At 38.1% G+C, this 20069-nt stretch overlaps 1 protein-coding gene across 25 annotated transcripts in view; it reads right to left on the minus strand.

Moving 5' to 3' along the window:
• Positions 1-20069, minus strand: part of ABI3BP (ABI family member 3 binding protein) — a 457010-nt gene that overhangs the window by 142032 nt on the left and 294909 nt on the right. For all 25 annotated transcript variants that reach the window (XM_060098691.1, XM_060098690.1, XM_060098704.1 and 22 more), the window contains 2 exons: positions 7182-7363; positions 6570-6625 (listed from right to left, as the gene is read on the minus strand). In XM_060098691.1, the coding sequence (XP_059954674.1) occupies positions 6570-6625; positions 7182-7363 (238 nt within the window). The remainder of the gene's footprint in view (positions 1-6569; positions 6626-7181; positions 7364-20069) is intronic.

Here is a 20069-nt window from a genome sequence, read left to right on the forward strand (position 1 = left end):
TACCAGTTTTCTTTCTTAGGTCATTTCCTCCCTGGCTCTCTTTTCTCTGCTGCTTGTTGACCCCATTCCTGCAGCAAAACTCCATCACCACTTCCTTCCTCAGCTCTCATCCCACCCTTCAGGAATTATTTTTTAAATTTTTATTGTATGTCAGGAAGTGAGCATATTTCCCTCCTACTCTTTAAGGGATTAATTATTTTTTTCAGTTTTGAGAAATTCTATTCCTTAAGAACTCAGGTTGTGCTATATCCTGGGCAGGATGACTGGCTAAGGGAAATCATTTTTACCATTTTTCTGGGGACACTGTGGCTGAGTATCCAGTTGGTGAGATTCAGTGGGGAGAGGATGCTGAAGTGGTAAAAGACAATGCCCCTGAGGGCCAGTCCAGCTTGATTTCCAGTCCTGGTTAGGGAAAACCTACACTCATCTAGAAATAACCACAGCAGCAGTAGCCACATGAAAGACTTGGATTCACCCTGCATTACACTACCTTCCTCCCGATATTATTTTGAAAATTAGCTTTAATAAAAGTAGTGGTAAGGGCTTCCCTGGTGGCTCAGTGGTTGAGAGTCCGCCTGCCGAAGCAGGGGACACGGGTTCGTGCCCCAGTCTGGGAGGGTCCCACATGCCGTGGGGTGGCTGGGCCCGTGAGCCATGGCCGCTGAGCCTGCGCATCTGGGGCCTGTGCTCCGCAACGGGAGAGGCCACGGCAGTGAGAGGCCCACGTACTGAGGAAAAAAAAAAAAAAAAAAAGAGGGTAGTGATAACACCAGGGTGCTGCTCTTTGCAAGTTACTCTTTACTGGTTTGTCCATTTGATATTTTTGTGGCGGCAGCATATCCATTGTAGATTTAACCTTATTATTAGGCCCTGAGATAAAGAGGAACTCTCCATTTGGGGAGTGGCTAAGGGTTGCTCAAAATCAAATTTCAATGACTCAAGAGCTAAACAACATGAGAAAAACTTGGGCATGTTACATTCTGGTTTTAATTCATTTTTTGGATGTCCTGATGAAAGTTATGAAATATACTGATTCAATCTAACATCTGACTAAAAGTGAATCTAACATCCTTCTTGCGAAAGTCTCCATATTTCCAGTCAGCTAGGGAGGAATCAGATATACACCTTTGGTGATATCAGTGGTCTAGACATAAAATTTTCAAGTTTCTGCTTAGGACGATGATTGCTAAGAATGGAAGGACACCTGATGTACTCACTGCATACAATCTTAGGGTGCGGGTGAGGACCACACCGTATTTTTCCCTATTCACTCATCTGCTAACTGTTACACTTTAAAAATTGGTACCACTTCTCTTTCTGCCAATGATTGAAATGGCTTTTTAAAAAGGTAGGTGGATCTCTGATGGAAAAAAATGGAAGGGTGAAAATAGATGTCATATTTTAGGGGCACACTTATTCTAAGGAGATTTGGATTAATTCAATAATTAAACTTATATTTTAAAATATCTGTTAATAAATGCTACATACTTCAAAAATTTATTGTTTGGTTAGTGAACTAGTTAGATAACTAAGTTTTTTTTAAATATAGAGAGAATATATTAAAGTTAGGTCCTTTTAGACATCATTCCTTTATTTTTTTTTTTATTTTTTATTTTTTTGCGGTATGCGGGCCTCTCACTGTTGTGGCCTCCCCCGTTGCGGAGCACAGGCTCCGGACGCGCAGGCTCCGGACGCGCAGGCTCAGCGGCCATGGCTCACGGGCCCAGCCGCTCCGCGGCATATGGGATCCTCCCAGACCGGGGCACGAACCCGTATCCCCTGCATCGGCAGGCGGACTCTCAACCACTTGCGCCACCAGGGAGGCCCCATCCTTTATTTTTTTATATAATAAAACCTAATGAGGCTTCCCTGGTGGCGCAGTGGTTGAGAGTCTGCCTTCCAATGCAGGGGACATGGGTTCGAGCCCTGGTCTGGGAAGATCTCACATGCCGCGGAGCAACTAGGCCTGAGAGCCACAACTACTGAGCTTGCGCGTCCGGAGCCTGTGCTCCACAGCAAGAGAGGCCACGACAGTGAGAGGCTTGCGCATCGCGATGAAGAGTGGCCCCCGCTCGCCGCAACTAGAGAAAGCCCTCGCACAGAAACGAACACCCAACACGGCCAAAAATAAATAAATAAATTTAAAAAAACAAACAGTTTACGCTTTAAAAAACAAACAAACAAAAAACCCTAATGAACTTATTTACAAAACAGAAAGACTTACAGATATTGAAAACAAACTTATGGTTACCAAAGGGGAAATGTGATGGGGAGGAATAAATCAGGAGCTTGGGATGAACATACACACACTACTATATATGAGAAAGATAACCAATAAGGACCTACTGTATAGCACAGGGAACTCTACTCAATATTCTGTGATAACCTACATGAGAAAAGAATCTGAAAAAGAATGAATATATGTATATGTATAACTGAATCACTTTGCTGTACACCTGAAACTAACACAACATTGTAAGTCAACTATAACCCAATAAATTTTTTTCTAAAGAGCCTAATAGTAAACACTAGGTTTCACCTTGATAAAAAGAGTGTTCTTGCTTTTCAACGTGAAGAAAATTGCACAATTATCATCTGTTTTTTTCTTCCTCAGTTACATGGATCTCAAGTGATTCAACTTATATGGGAAGAATCAGGGTTATTGTTTATGCATACATCTTTTCTCTGATTTTTCTAGAGGTGTAGGCAGGGATGATATTGAAAGTATTTAACAAGCAGTAGAAGGAAGGCACTAACCTATCAGAAGAGACCCCTGCTAAGTGTCCTCTGGCACAAGTGTACTGGGACTTGCCTGCAGAACACATGCTTAGATACATGAATTACAATATATAATGTAACAAGATGCTTAAGATGGGGCTGTATTTAACATTCAAATTTTTAATCTAAATATTATTTATCTGTTAAAAATGGATCCCCTCAAGTTCAAATTGTTTTTCACATTTCCAATCTCTTTTCAGAAGGTGTGAAGGAGTTGCTGCTGCATTTAAGTTTTAGGTATAAGCATACATATATGAATAAAAACATTTTTCAATGTATCTTTTACTTAAAACTCTGGAATTAATTTCATATCTCTTGAAATACTGCCTTCTAAGATCAGTCTCAGAGAAGAGATGGGTAAACACTGGATTGATATCGACTTAAAATATTAAAATATACCTCTAAAGTATCAAATCAACTTTCAGAATCAATTCTAAATGATCATATAAGATGGTCAAAGTCTATCCCAGCTGGTTCCTTTTCAACTTTCCCATGTTGCAGAGCTACCCAAATGCACAGAAGGCAGTCTGGGAAACATTTTTTCTGCTATCTAGAAGGTAACAATGAAGAAAGGCTTTCAGAGAAGCCTTAAAATATCTTTTCAGTTAATTCGACTTTTCCTTTGGAAATACCCAAGAGTTTCAGAGCACAGCTCGTTAGAGCTGGCTGGAGTTTGGGGTAATCTGCCTCACAGCTTGAAGTGATAAAGTATCTGGCTCTGTGTCACTAGATGCAGTAAGTTTCTAACTGGACCTTCTTGCCATGGATATTTATGATGTGGAAAATAAATTAAATTTCTTGGAAATAAACTGTCAATCATCTTTCCCAATCTTGCTGAGTAACTCACCCTAAATGAAATATTCTGCCAAAAGAAATACAAATTATTGAGATATGGTTGCTGAGAAGAAGGAATGAAAAATCGACATCGAGTCACATGTAAGATAAAGCAGGACAGCCAAGAGGTTGGGAGATAAGATGTACTTCCTAGGAAACCACTCACAACAACAGCGAGGATTGTTCTAGAAGAGAATGGAAGAGCAACTCTACTCCCTGTGATTGGATTTAAGAGAGACAAAGACAAAGGGACCTTAGGGAACGGCAGAATTCAATACTTGGTGCTAAGCCAATTGGTTAATTATTTGGGAAAAGTATATAACCTCATCAATATAGGACCTTACTACATATAATATAGCAAAATAAAATCCACATAGGTTAGAGTTTAATTACTACAAAATCAAACCACTTATAAGACAAAAAAATAGAGAAATATTTATCTGATCTCTGGATAGGGAAGGGCTTTCTAAAATATAAGGCAATTGGAGATATGACAATGGAAAAGACAAATAAGTTGATTAAGCAAATTAAGACTTGCCTATTTCACAAATTCCCATAAACAAAATTGATAACGAATGTGCAAATAATGTCTCTAGATGATATCACAAAGAGTCTTTGCTCTTTAAAGTCTTTAAACTATTCAATAAAAAAAACCATGAGATGCCCAATAAACAAAGAGCTGAAACTAAAGGTCATTAAATGAAAAATACAAATGGCTAATAAATAAGTGAAGAAAGTGCTGCTTTGTCAGCAATCAGAAATAGAAATTTAAAAACCATTTTATACTATTATACTAGCCAAAATTTTAGGGATGGAAATACATAATGTTGAAAATCAGGGTACTACAGAAAGATAAATCTGATCCATTGCCAGCAAGATTGTAAATTGGTAAAACCTTTCTGGAAAGAAAGTTGACCAAACACATTAGAAAGTTTTAGAAAATGTTAAAACTCTAAACTGTTAATTCCTCTTCTAAGTATCTACTTTAAGGAAACAATCAGAAATGTGAACAAAGATTTATGATCATAAATGTTCACCATAATATGACTTATAATTAAACTATTAGAAATAACTTAAATGCCTACAAATTGGAAACAGATTGAGTAGCTGATAGTGTACTTAGATTATGTAATACACAGCAATTGAAACTATGTATATGAAAAGTACTTAATGACATGAACTATGCTAGGCCATATTTTGGCTAAGTGAAAAGAATGAGATATAAAATTGCACATATAGCATGATTTTAATTTTATAATGAAAACATGCTTGAAAAAAAATACAATGTTCTAAAGTTTTAACAGTAGACCATAAATGGTTTTCTACTGGTCATTATTTGGCAGTGTTATAGGTAATTTTGTTAATTTTTCTTTTCTCATTTTTATACATTATAAATCTTTAAATATCAGAAAATTAGGAAAACAGTCAAAACCAAACAGAGAAAGAGAGAGAGAGAAAAGTGATGGAGGCAAGAGAGAAAGAAAATAAATGAATCAATCAATTCAGGCCTCAGAATTTACCTACAATCTCCTTTCTTATATTTTGATTTTAAATATACCAAAATACTTTCTTGGGCAGTCACAATAATTTAATAATCATGACAATAATTTTCCAATATACACACTTTTCTGCCAGTTCAAACCAAAGAAACATTTCCTTTATCAGCAGTAATTCTCAGTTCTATTTTATCCAAACCCATTTTCTGTCAATGAAAAGAATCTTGCATATTTTTATTCACTGAGGTATGTACTACCTTTTTTCCCCCACTGGGCTACATGAACAGTGGGTTATTCTGTGGACTATTCAATAGACATAAAAAACCATCTATCCACATACATCATGCACACATTAAAAAGAACAAATTTGCAACCCTGAATAGAGTCTTTGCGTGTTCACTTGATTGTAGAATATTTCCCTGGCTGGATACTCCCAATACATAGAGACCAAAGCCAGCATCAAATTCTCCTCTTCTCACCAAAGTGCCTTCTCTACCTGCTTTATGATGTAATGTTCTTTACTTTATAATTAGGCATGTGATTTCAATGGCAAATGTCTCTGTGATGGTTCTAACAATGGCTTACATTTATAACAGGTAGTATGGAACTGATATAATGCTTCCTGAGAACAGATTTTGAAAAGTGGAGGGACAGAGGAGAACAAGGGACTGAGCTCCTAAGGTGAGAGAGAAAAGAGTTCTAGATGGGGAAAATGCTGGGCACATAAAATATACAAACATTTATTGCACTGAATAGAAGCTGGGCATGTTACAAAACCAAACCAGTTGCTTCATCATTTTGAAAAGGGTTGGCTCTTTTAAGTAGGAAATGATAGAAAATAGAGGAAAGATTTGAACAATCACAGGGTTAAGTAGTGCATGTACTTATTTTTATTTATTTATTATTATTTTTTTTGTGGTACACGGGCCTCTCACCACTGTGGCCTCTCCCGTTGCAAAGCACAGGCTCCGAACGTGCAGGCTCAGCGGCCATGGTACACGGGCCCAGCCGCTCCGCGGCATGTGGGATCTTCCCGGACCGGGGCACGAACCCGTGTCCCCTGCATCGGCAGGCGGACTCTCAACAACTGTGCCACCAGGGAAGCCCAGTGCATGTACTTATTCACTCTTGAAACATGTTATAATAAAAAACAACCCACAGGACAGAAGATAATAAGAATAATCTCAAAATACCTGGAATACTGAAATATTAGATAACTATACAGAATATTAGAATTTTAGAGCTTTAAACAAATTAGAGATAATCTGGTCTCATGCTTCCACTTCCATTTTCTGAGAAAGAAACTAATTCCTAAAATATTATGTACTTGACCCAAAACCCTATAGCTAGGCAGTTAATCCACTTTCAGTACCTCATAATAGGACTACTTCCTTATTTAAATGAAAGTATAATGCAGACACATTTTTAAAAGAACATTCTAGAAAATAAGCTGGTACATACCACTGTGTGGACTTGGTCATAGGTACTTTGGATTTTCCCATTTATTTTGTTTTTACCTGACAAAAACAAAAGGAAAATGACATTCTTTTCATTCTTCTTCTCCCTAAATCAATTCTTACTAGTCATTATGAAGACAACTACAACTCCTGCTCTAACTTGGGCATATTATTTTATTTGCTCTCATTTCAAACACTGATTCCAATGACGTTCGAAACAAGGGATGATAGGAAGCAAGCCCAGCCCCACAAAGTCTTTTCATGTTCAATTCCACTGGCCCAGCTTTTTAACTTAGTATTTGTACATGTTATTGAGTTTTGGCTCAGTTAGTGTTCATAGGTCAGAGATTGATTTAAAATATGACAATGGCCAAATAAATAGTTATCAATGATTGCTACTGTCAAATATTAGTTTACCATTTTTTTAAAAAAAACACTCATTATAAAAAAGATTCTGAAATATCAATGCTCAAATTCTGTTTACTTTTGTATTTTCATAAATATGGATAATGAGAACTAACTCATTTCCTATTACACAACTAATAAAATAATTTAATACTTGATAATTAGGAAAAAATATTACAGAAAGCTCACTCAAATAGTTCTAGGTACTTACTTCCAACAATAGTCTTGTGATTAAAAATCTTACTCCAAATTCCACCTTCTACATTGTCTTTCACTCCGAATTCATAAACTGTGTCAGGCTTTAGATTTTCCACAATTGTTTCAGTGGCCGGACAAAGTTGAAAAATCCATTTCTTTTCCTTATCCTTTTCTCTATAGCGAATTGTATAAAATCTGTTGAATAACCAAAATATGCTGTAAAACCACATGGAGATTCAGAATGTACTTCCAGTTTCTTAATACATCATAGACTCCCACCTACTCTCAAGATTTAACATTGGCTTCTGTTTAGATTTTTTTTAATTTTCAGAGAACATAAAAAAGTTTCTCAGTGCGTGCTTAAGTTTTTAATTTCTAATTGCAAGTTAGGGGACTAGGTAACAGCACAGTCATGGTCTAACAGAATTCCAGATCTCTCAATTCTATTACTTGATACTTTCCAAAATGAAAGTTGGAAAACACTAGACATTCATTTTTTTCTAATTTTGCATAGAGAAGAACATAGGCATATTTTTATAAATATTTAATATTATAGTTTCATAACTGTATGGGTTTAAGCCCATGGAAGGTACATTAGAGGTAATATCATTTAACACCATGGAAGGCACATTAGAGGTAATACCGTTCAATTTTGTAAAAGAGGAACCTGATGCACTCTAATGCATCCAGGACTTTATTTCAAGGGTGAAATTTTCTTACTATTAAAAAAGGATCAACACCAATAGTCAAGCTGAGAGTACAATGAGAAAAATCGAACAATGCAAATTCAAGATCACTGTTACATATTTGCTTAGGGCTTCATAATATTCAGACATATATATCACAAGGTACTAATAATCCTCACTACTATTTTTTTTGCACCTTTAACACATGGTAGGTTTTATATATATTATCTCATTTAATTGTCACAAAAACATCTTAAGTGGTAGAAATCATTAATCCTACTTTACAAATGTGAAAACCATGTTTCAGAAAGATCGCTTAACTTGCCCAATGTCAACCAGCTAGTGACTTTTACCAGTGGCAGAACCAGAAAAGCAGGAAAAACTCCTCTGGCTCTGCTCTAAACAGTGTCACAAAGTGGGGAAGCAGGTCAGGAAAGGAAATTGCATTGCTACTGGATACAGCAATGAGAATGAATGAACTAGGGCTACGTGTATCAATATGGCTAAATTTTACAAACAAAATATTGAATGAAAATAGAAAAATGATGCATGTAGTTTCACATCATTTGCACAAGATTAAAACACTCACACAAAATATGTTACCGTATATCATTCCTGGCAGTGTAAAGGGACAAGAAATACTGGAAGGATACAACATTTATGATAGTGCTTTGGCTCCCAGCAAGCAAGTAGGCAAATACATGAGACTAGAGGTGGGGCCAACAGATAAACTTTATTTGCTTTTTATTCTTAAATAAACATTTTAAGTAAATAGAATAAAATAATAATTCTCATGTATTAACAATGGAAACATACATGCTTCTTATACTATTTTAGACTCTTTCTTTACATTCTAAATTTTCTCTCAAAAATTTAGTACCTCTCCCCCACTCCTCACCCTAAGATTCAGGTCAATTGCTTTTATTTAAAGCCCTAAAATCCCTCATTTACTGATGCTAAAAATGTTTATTGTGTCCCCTCTAAGTACCAGGCACAAGCTCTTGATACAAAAAAAACCCACCCAGAATCTTTGGAAACAAGGGCCAGGACTGGCTACATAATTTGTGGAGTCACAGCAAAATGAAAACATGGAGCCCCTTATTCAAAAATGATTAAGGCTTTTAAGATGGTGACAACAGAGCATTAAAACAAGCATGGGCCCTTCTAAGTGGGGAACCTGTGTGACTGTACTGGTGGCATGCCCATGAAGTCAGCAAGGGGGTTATAGTTTCTTAAGTACAGAAAAGGGGCGTATTCATACATTCAGCCTACTTTCTTACTAGTCACAAACTACTGAAATGCTCGAAATCATTCATTAGCTTGCTTCTTCCTCGTAAAAGCAGCTCTCTGGGCTCCATACCCCATTCCAAAGTCACGAAAAACGAGTGAAGGAGGCTGTTCCAGCCAGAACACTAACTGCTACTGGGAACAAATGTTATAGAATACCAATGCTCTGTGTCCCATGAGTTGAACCATCAACAGTAGTTTATGAAACACATTTGTTGACAAGTACGTCGAACAGAATTTCTGTCGTTTTTCCCCTGCCCTGGCTATTACAGGACTTCAGGGAAGTGCAGAGAAACTAAAATCAGACCAGATGGGCCTCCAGAGTTACGCGTCTCTAGTTTGGATACATTTCTGAAGTCCTGAACTGCTTGCATGATCTGGTAGGGGTGTGGGGCAATGCTAACAGAACTACCAGAGGCCAGATTCCAGGATTCCCAGGAAGTTTGATTTTATATCCTCTTCCTAGGAATAAAATGAGACAGACATGTTCTAAGACTTCGTTTAAGAAAATCTAGCCTGTAAATTTTTTTCTATTTTGATCACAAAGCTTTCTAACTAACCTCTCTTGTACCAACTTAGTCAGGAAAAATAAAAGTACAGGCAGCTAGGCCTTCTCCTCGGCTTCTGTTAGGTTACCCTCACAAACACTGGCTTAATTGATACTTGTATAATATAGGCAAGTTCTAAATTTTAAAAGAGATAGTAAACAAGGCTACTTAGCTTTAAAGTGGTGAAGTCTATTTTCTTGATTTTAAAGCAAAATATAGGCCTTATGATGATAATACTGTACAACCTAGCACAGAGTAGGTACTCCATATATGTTGTGGAACAAATAGAATGGATACTTAGGTGCTCATACGGTCATTCTAAAATTATAGTTGCTCTAAATGGCCAATGACTCGATCACCAAAATATACTGCTTTAAGCCATTAGGTCTACAATTATATTTTGCAATACGTCGTTGCATAAGAGTTCATTTACCAAACCTCAGCATTCTTATAGAATCAATGCAAATGGAAGGAAAGTTCAATAAATGTCCACATAGTACATTTGCAGAGGGCTTAAGATTTTTAAATTTATTTCCATGTATCCATACGATAAATTCTGAAATGAGCACAGCAAGAATTATTATAGAAGAGAGAGGCCAAGAAGTGTCTAAAGCCTGAGAATCAGTGACAGAGCCAGGCAAATGGCTGTCTTCTGACTCATAAGCTAATACCTTCTGTGTTGCATTGGACTATCTACTGCAGGGCTCAGCAAAAGGAGGTGCCAAAACAAGGGAAAATGACCCAGAATGAAAGAGAAGTAAAAGGAATCAGAAGTTCTTTTAGCATTACTTAAGGCTTTCACATAATCACAGACTTCCCAATACTGTCTGAGGACATCCAGGATCAAATGTTGATTGCACTTTTTTTCTGCGGTTAATTAAATTTGGACACAAGTGCAAAGAGAGGCAACAAGTCTATTAAAGACAGAGGTAACAGCCAGTGAATGTCATCACAGCAGACCTCTGAAAAGCCTGACTAGCAATGTGGATTTTAGAAACAAGGATATCTCACATCCTAATTAAGTGGTAAGCAACTGTTGAGGGCAGTGCTTGGTTCAACTGGCGATATCCTGTGCTTGGATCTCCCTAAGAGTCTCAAAACTGACAATAATCGTTATTATAACTTAAAAAATACCATAGCTCCTCCAAATGTAATGGAGAAGGCAGATAGTGGCTTGGCTTGGATATCTGCCAGCTGCAAACTAGTAGCATGCCCTCAGGAGAGTCTCTTTGCCCACTTATATATCAACTTTCTACTTTGAAAAAGAGGGGTTGGATTAGACAATCTTTGAATCCTTTCTGTTTCTAAAATTTTATTCTAGCTACAAATTAGACATTCTATTCTAATAAAATACAGAGGCATAACACAGGCTAGAAACCCTAGAGGCAGAAATCCCATAAATAAAATTTATGATGTAACTGGCATTGAATTCTGCCAAGTGGAGAAATTGAATAGTGTCAATAAATTTAGTCCTTTCACAAACTAGCCTGGATTGATGCACAAGGTTGGCCATCTTTGGGACTTTCTATACTTTTTTCAACAATTCTTTTATTTCTATGTGATTAATTACTATATTTCCTAGAACATCTATTCCACACATGACATTTTTTTTGCTCTCTTCACATCAAAGGACACCTCCTGACGCCCCCCACTGTCAACATCCTTGCTTCTTGCCTTACTGAGACTGTGACTGCTGACATAAAATCTGCCCTCACTCCCTTCATCTCAAAGTCTCTCTCTCCCCCTTCACTCTCTCCTTGCCCCTCTCCGATTCCAGGGTTCTCCCTTCTTTTAAAAAATAAGTGTCTTGGTAATTTTATTCCATTTTCTTATTCCACCTACTCTGCATTCTTTCTCTTGATTCTTCAAGGACCTTTCTCTGAGTCAAAAAGTTGTTGAATTATTTTCCACTATATATATCAAAGCAAAACTAAAACTAATACTCACTTCTTATTCTTGCCATTACTTTTTTTTTTTTTTTTTTTTTTTGCAGTACGCGGGCCTCTCAGTGTTGTGGCCTCTCCCATTGTGGAGCACAGGCTCTGGACGCGCAGGCTCAGCGGCCATGGCTCACGGGCCTAGCCACTCCGTGGCACATGGGATCTTCCCGGACCAGGGCACGAACCTGTGTCCCCTGCATCGGCAGGCGGCCTCTCAACCACTGCGCCACCAGGGAAGCCCTGTAGACTTTTTGATGATGGCCATTCTGACTGCTGTGAGGTGATACCTCATTGTAGTTTTGCTTTTCATTTCTCTAATGACTAGTGATGTTGAGCATCCTTTCATGTGTTTGTTGGCAATCTGTATATATTCTTTGGAGGACTGTCTATATAGGTCTTCTGCCCATTTTTGGATTGGGCTTTTTTTTTTGATATTGAGCTGCATGAGCTGCTTGTATATTTTGGAGACTAATCCCTTGTCAGTTGTTCCATTTGCAAATATTTTCTCCCATTCATTCTGAGGGTTGTCTTTTCGTCTTGTTTTTTGTTTCCTTTGCTGTGCAAAAGCTTTTAAGTTTCATTAGGTCCCATGTGTTTATTTTTGTTTTTATTTCCCTTTCTCTAGGAGGTGGGTCAAAAAGGATCTTGCTGTGATTTATGTCATAGAGTGTTCTATGTTTTCCTCTAAGAGTTTTATAGTGTCTGGACTTCCATTTAGGTCTTTAATCCATTTTGATTTTATTTTTGTGTATGGTGTTAGGGAGTGTTCTAATTTCATTCTTTTACATGTAGCTGTCCAGTTTTCCCAGCACCACTTATTGAAGAGGCTGTCTTTTCTCCATTGTATATTCTTGCCTCCTTTATCAAAGATAAGGTGACTGTATGTGTGTGGGTTTATCTCTGGGCTTTCTATCCTGTTCCATTGATCTATCTTTCTGTTTTTGTGCTAGATCCATCCTGTCTTGATTACTGTAGCTTTGTAGTATAGTCTGAAGTCTGGGAGCCTGATTACTCCAGCTCCGTTTTTCTTTCTCAAGATTGCTGTGGCTATTTGGGGTCTTTTGTGTTTCCACATGAATTGTGCAATTTTTTGTTCTAGTTCTGTGAAAAATGCCATTGGTAGTTTGATAGGGATTGCAATGAATCTGTAGATTGCTTTGGGTAGTAGAGTCATTTTCAGTATTGATTCTTCCAATCCAAGAACATGGTATATCTCTCCATCTGTTTGTATCATCTTTAATTTCTTTCATCAGGGTCTTATCGTTTTCTGCATACAGGTCTTTTGTCTCCGTGGCAGGTTTATTCCTAGGTATTTTATTCTTTTTGTTGCAGTGGTAAATGGGAGTGTTTCCCTAATTTCTCTTTCAGATTTTTCATCATTAGTGTATAGGAATGCAAGAGATTTCTGTGCATTAATTTTGTATCCTGCTACTCTACCAAATTCATTTTCTGGTAGCATCTTTAGGACTCTCTATGTATAGCATCATGTCATCTGCAAAGAGTGACAGTTTTACCTCTTCTTTTCTGATTTGGATTCCTTTTGTTTCTTTTTCTTCTCCTATTGCTGTGGCTAAAACTTCCAATACTATGTTGAATAATAGTGGTGAGAGTAGGCAACCTTGTCTTGCTCCTGATCTGAGTGGAAATGGTTTCAGATTTTCACCATTGAGAACGATGTTGGCTGTGGGTTTTTCATATATGCCCTTTATTATGTTGAGAGTTCCCTCTAAGCCCACTTTCTGGAGCGTTTTTTATCATAAATCGGTGGTGAATTTTGTCAAAAGCTTTTTCTGCATCTGTTGAGATGATCATATGGTTTTTACCCTTCAATTTGTTAATATGGTGTATCACATTGATTGATTTGCGTATATTGAAGAATCCTTACATTCCTGGGATAAACCCCACTTGATCATGGTGTATGATCTTTTTAACGTGCGGTTTGCTAGTATTTTGTTGAGGATTTTTGCATCTATGTTCATTAGTGATATTGGCCTGTAGTTTTCTTTCTTTATGACATCATTGTCTGGTTTTGGTATCAGGTTGATGGTGGTCTTGTATAATGAGTTTGGACATATTCCTCCCTCTGCTGTATTTTAGGAGAGTTTGAGAAAGATAGGTGTTACACCTTCTCTAAATGTTTGATAGAATTCGCCTGTGAAGCCATCTAGTCAGGGGCTTTTGTTTGCTGGAAGATTTTAAATCACAGTTTCAATCTCAGTGCTTGTGACTTGTCTGTTTACACTTTCTATTTCTTCCTGGTTCAGTCTTGGAAGGTTGTGCTTTTTTAAGAAATTATCCATTTCTTCCAGGTTGTCCATTTTATTGGCATATAGTTGCTTGTAGTAATCGCTCATGATCCTTTGTATTTCTGCAGTGTCACTTGTTACTTCTCCTTTTTCATTTCTAATTCTGTTGATTTGAGTCTTCTTCATTTTTTTCTTGATGAGTCTGGCTAATGGTTTACCAATTTTGTTTATCTTTTGAAAGAACCAGCTTTTAGTTTTATTGATCTTTGCTATCATTTCCTTCATTTCCTTGTCATTTATTTCTGATCTGATCTTTATGATTTCTTTCCTTCTGCTAACTTTGTTTTTTTTTGTTCTTCTTTCTCTAGTTGCTTTAAGTGTAAAGTAAGGTTGTTTATTTGAGATGTTTCTTGTTTCTTGAGGTAGGGTTGCATTGCTATAAACTTTCCTCTTAGAACTGCTTTTGCTGCATCCCATAGGTTTTGGGTAGTTGTGTTTTCATTGTCATTTGTTTCTAGGTATTTTTTGCTTTTCTCTTTGATTTCTTCAGTGATCTCTTGGTTATTTAGTAGTGTATTGTTTAGCCTCCATGTGTTTGTATTTTTTAGTTGTTTTCCTGTAATTGATATCTAGTCTTATAGAGTTGTGGTCATAAAAGACACTTAATATGATTTCAAGTTTCTTAAATTTACCAAGGCTTGATTTGTGACCCAAGATATGATCTATCCTGTAGAAGGTTCCATGAGCACTTGAGAAGAAAGTGTATTCTGTTGTTTTTGGATGGAATGTCCTATAAATATCAATTAAGTCCATCTTGTCTAATGTGTCATTTAAAGCTTGTGTTTCCTTATTTTCATTTTGGATGATCTGTCCATTGGTGAAAGTGGGGTGTTAAAGTCCCCTACTATGATTGTGTTACTGTCAATTTTCCCTTTTAAGGCTGTTAGCATGTGCATTGTGTACTGAACTGCTCCTATACTGGGTGCATAAATATTTACAATTGTTATATCTTCTTCTTGGGTTGATCCCTTGATCATTATGTAGTGTCCTTCTTTGTCTCTTGTAATAGTTTTTATTTTAGTCTATTTTGTGTGATATGAGAATTGCTACTCCAGCTTTCTTCTGATTTCCATTCACATGGAATATCTTTATCCATCCCCTACTTTCAGTCTTTTGTGTCCCTACGTCTGAAGTGGGTCTCTTGTAGACAGCATATATATAGGTCTTGTTTTTGTATCCATTCAGCCAGTCTGTCTTTTGGTTGGAGCATTTAATCCATTTACATTTAAGGTAATTATCAATATGTATGTTCCTATTACCATTTTCTTAATTGTTTTGGGTTTGTTATTGTGGGTCTTTTCCTCCTCTTGTGTTTTCTCCCTAGAGAAGTTCCTTTAGGGTTTGTTGTAAACCTGGTTTGGTGGTGCTCTTAACTTTTGCTTGTCTCTAAAGGTTTTAATTTCTCCATCAAATCTGAATGAGATCCTTGCTGGGTAGAGTAATCTTGCTTGTAGGTTTTTTCCTTTCATCACTTTAAATATGTCCTGCCACACCCTTCTCCTTGCAGAGTTTCTGCTGAAAGATCAGTTGTTAACCTTATGGGGATTTCCTTGTATGTTAATTGTTGATTTTCCCTTGATGCTTTCAGTATTTTTTCTTTGTATTTAACTTTTGATAGTTCGATTAATATGTGTCTTGGCGTGTTTCTCCTTGGATTTATCCTGTATGGGACTCTCTGCACTTCCTGGACCTGACTATTTCCTTTTCCATATTAGGGAAGTTTTTAACTATAATCTCTTCAAATATTTTCTTAGTCCCTTTCTCTTTCTCTTCTTCTTCTGGCACCCCTACAATTCGAAGTTGGTGCATTTAATGTTGTCCCAGAGGTCTCTGAGACTGTCCTCAAGTCTTTTCATTCTTTTTTCTTTATTATTCCCTGCGGTAGTTATTTCCACCATTTTACCTTCCAGGTCACTTATCTGTTCTTCTGCCTCAGTTATTCTGCTATTGATTCCTTCTAGAGAATTTTTAATTTCATTTATTGTGTTGTTCATTGTTTGTTTGCTCTTTAGTTCTTCTAGGTCCTTGTTAAACGTTTCTTGTATTTTCTGCATTCTATTTCCAACATTTTGGATCATTTTGATTATCATTACTCTGAATTCTTTTTCAGGTAGACTGCCTATTTCCTCTTCATTTGTTTGGTCTTGGGGGGTTTTTACCTTGCTCCTTCATGTGCTGTGGTTTCTCTGTCTTCTCATTTTGCTTAACTTATTGCATTTGAGGTCTCCTTTTCTCAGGCTGTAGGTTCGTAGTTCCCGTTGTTTTTGGTGTCTACCCCCAGTGGGTAAGGTTAGTTCAGTGGGTTGTGTAGGCTTCCTGGTGGAGGGTACTAGTGCTGGTATTCTGATGGATGAGGCTGGATCTTGTCTTTCTGGTGGGCAGGACCATGTCCGGTGGTGTGTTTTGCAGTGTCTGTGAACTTATTATGATTTTAGGCAGGCTCTCTGCTAATGGGTGGGGTTGTGTTTCTGTCTTGCTAGTTGTTTGGCATGGCTTGTCCAGCAAGCCATGGAACTTGCTGGTTGTTGAGTGGAGCTAGGTCTTAGCATTGAGATGGAGATCTCTGGGAGATTTCTCACTGACTGATATTACCTGGGGCCAGTAGGTCTCTGGTGGATCAATGTCTTGAACTCGGCTCTCCCACCTCAGAGGCTCCTGACACCCGGCCGGAGCACCAAGACCCTGTCAGCCACACGGCTCTATAACTCTGTCCAGTGTAGTTTTTGCTTTGATAATTCTTATCCACATGGAAAATGAAATATGTCCCACAGGATTCGACTGGAGGTGTCACTCGTGCAAGTCACAGGTCTCAAGTGATGCACTTTGGCAGGAATATCACACAAATGATGCTGTGTTCTTCCTGTTGCATCCTATCGGGGGGGTGCACAATTTCAATTTGTTGCATTCCTTGTGATGTTAACTTTGTTTACTTGATTCATTTGATGAAGATGGTCTCTGCCAGATTTCTTAGCACTCAGAATCTAAGATCCAGTTGCTAAGTAGGTTCCTTGCTTTGGGATGTTGCAGTCCCTCTCAGTGGATAAACCTGAGATGATGGTGGCTTGGACAAGGGTGGCAGAGGTGGTAAGAAGTGGGGGATTCTGGGGAACTCCCTGATGGTCCTGTGGTTAAGACTCTAAGCTTTCAGTCCCAAGGGTGCAGGTTTAATCCCTGGTCGGGTAACTGGAGGCTCTTGGGAAGAACCTGCTTCTAAACTGATTCAGGCTGTTGGCAGAATCCAATTTCTTCTGGCTATGGCTCCGAGGTCCTGTTTCCCGGCTGGCTGGGAGCTCGGAGCTGCTCTCTGTTCCTACAGGCTGCCTGGACTTCTTTCCATGTGCCCCCAAACTCCTCACACCTCAGTATCATTTCTTGAGTATTCATTGCATGACAGTGAACATAGCCACATTTTACGTGTCATCTCATTTAATTCTGACAACGCTATGAGATGTTACTGTTATTACTCCCATTTTACAGATGAGAAGAAAATTTCTTTTTTTCTTTCTCATGAAGCCTAGATGAGAAAATCAAGGCTTAAAGCATTTAAGTAACCTGTCCAAGGCCACTCAGCTAACAGAGCAGAAGTCTGAACTTAGGTCAGTCTGACCAGAATTTATACCCCGAGCAATCATGCTATGTACCATCCCTGGATATACTCACTGTGACGTCTATTTGAGAGATGTTTCAGAGGAGGTTCAAGGGCTGACTGGACTAGTTAGATGATTTTTAAAGCTAGTTTTGGACATTCCACTTGCCTATTCATTCATGCATTTGTTGAGAACTACTGTTGTAAAATGTGATGCTACATTGTATGTGTGACGGAAGACAAGTAAGACCCTGGGCATAAATTAAAAAATGAGCTCACAGAATAGGGAAAGAGGCAGGTGTACATTTGCATATGACTAAAGAAGGCAGGATGAAAAGCAAAACATCTGAGGGTGGCTGGGCATGGCACCCTGCAGCCTGAATTTGTAAAAAGGCTACCTTGTAAACCCCACCTCGGTGGTAGATTTAAAGCAGGAAATCCTACCCAGATCCAGGGAAAGCAGAGTAGGCCAGATTTAAACCCCATGTCAGGAGGATGACTCGAAGATTCCTTGAGATAGATTCTTGGAGAGAATCTATGACTTTTTTTTTTTTTTTTTTTTTTTACCAGCCAGTGGGAACCTGGGGGAGATTCTTCAACAGAATCAACAGGTAAATAAAGTTGAGCAGTAATGAAGGAAGTTAGATTTATCAGCAGTGGAATAATCAGAGAAAAACTGGAGGGAGGAATCTCACTTTGCTGTAGTCCAGATATGAGATAACAAAGGAGTGAACCATGGAAGAAATAGAAAGAAGGGGAAAAAAGGAACAGATCAAAGTTAAATTGATGAGACTAGACTCCTTATGGGATATGGGTGCCAAGGGAAGTGTAAATAAAAGTCAAACCTCAATTTTCAAGCTTGAGAAGAGGGAAGTTAAAGAGATGGAAAAGGAGTTTTTTTTAGTAGTATAGACAACATTGATTTAGTTTGAGTTTGAGGTGCTGAACACTGTTACCTGGTCATCCTAATGAAAATATTCCACAGAAAACTAAAAATACACTCTTAGAACTTTGAAATTGGGTCAAAGTCAGAGGTTTAGCATTGGAAGTGGTTTATATCCTTATACCACTCCTGCTATTCCTTGTAGAACAGCAATGTCAGAAATTCCTGGGAGGTTTTAGAAATGCACAATCTCAGGCTCTTCCTCAGGACTGTGGAATCAGAATCCACATTTTAACAATATCTCCCACATGATTTTCAAGTACGTCAAAGTTTGAGAATCACTGTTCTATATAGAGATGATAAAGACATGCTTATAGCTGAGATAAGGAGGATACATAGGTGGACATCCAAGGATATATCTCTATTCCACATTTGAGAGACAGGATAACAAGTAAGCAAAACATAAGAGGAAGAGGGTAAGAGGAAAATTGAAATAAAAATTTCAAAGGAAGAAAGAATTCAAGAATGGGAGGATGGCCAAAATTCCCACAAAGAGGTTTAAAAGGATAAGAACTGAGAAAACTCTACTGGATCTAGCAATTAATTGGTCATTGATGATCCCCAAGAAAAGTTTCAGTGGAATGGTAAAAAGAGGACCAAAGCCAGCAAAAGGGAATAAAGACTGTGAGTGTGGTAAAAAAGTCAAGGATATGAGAGCACATTAATCTGAGAAGTTTTGGAATTAAGAGAAGAGTCTGAAAAGTAGCCTAGAAGATATAACACAGTCAACAGAAGATGTTGTTTGGGAGTAGGGAAATCTTGAGCATGTTTGTAAGCAAGAGGCAGGGCACCAATATCAGTAAAGAGGCAAATGTAAAAGAGCAAAGACTTATAGAATATGGAAGTGACCAGATGATGAGCACTGTCTGAAGTCAGAAACATGTTCCTTGGTAAGAACAGAAGAGAGTTAAAACTAAATCTGGGGGCCTCCCTGGTGGCGCAAGTGGTTGAGAGTCCGCCTGCCGATGCAGGGGATACGGGTTCGTGCCCCGGTCTGGGAGGATCCCATATGCTGCGGAGCGGCTGGGCCCGTGAGCCATGGCCGCTGAGCCTGCGCGTCCAGAGCCTGCGCGTCCGGAGCCTGTGCTCCGCAACGGGGGAGGCCACAACAGTGAGAGGCCCGCATACCGCAAAAAAAAAAAAAAAAAAACTAAATCTGGGATGAAGAAACAGTGAGCTGACGGTGAATAGCCTAAATTTTCTTCAGTATTGCAGAAACCAGGATGGATTGGGATACGAAAGGAGTCAGAGTCAGTAGCCAGGATGCTATTCCCAGGATGCAGGGTAAGGTACGGAGTGTCTGGATTGGAATCACTGACGTGGAAATGGAGAAGCAGAAGATAAAGATACTGATATGGGTCCTTCTCAAAGGCAAAACCAATGTAACTCAGAGCCTCAATACCTATAGGAAATGAAGAATTTAAAAATTCATGAAGTTTCAAATTATGGAGAGAGAAAGAATTATGATACTTCAGAAAGTAATGTGGGAACTGATATTTCAAGAGAAAAGTATCAGTTCAATTTTGTTCTAAGTTTGAAGTAATGGTAAGGCATAAAAGTGAAAATGCTAACATTTTACTGTTTATTCATTCAGTATAAATTTAC

Source organism: Mesoplodon densirostris, chromosome 5 (assembly GCF_025265405.1).
Source record: "Mesoplodon densirostris isolate mMesDen1 chromosome 5, mMesDen1 primary haplotype, whole genome shotgun sequence".
Classification (NCBI taxonomy): domain Eukaryota; kingdom Metazoa; phylum Chordata; class Mammalia; order Artiodactyla; family Ziphiidae; genus Mesoplodon; species Mesoplodon densirostris.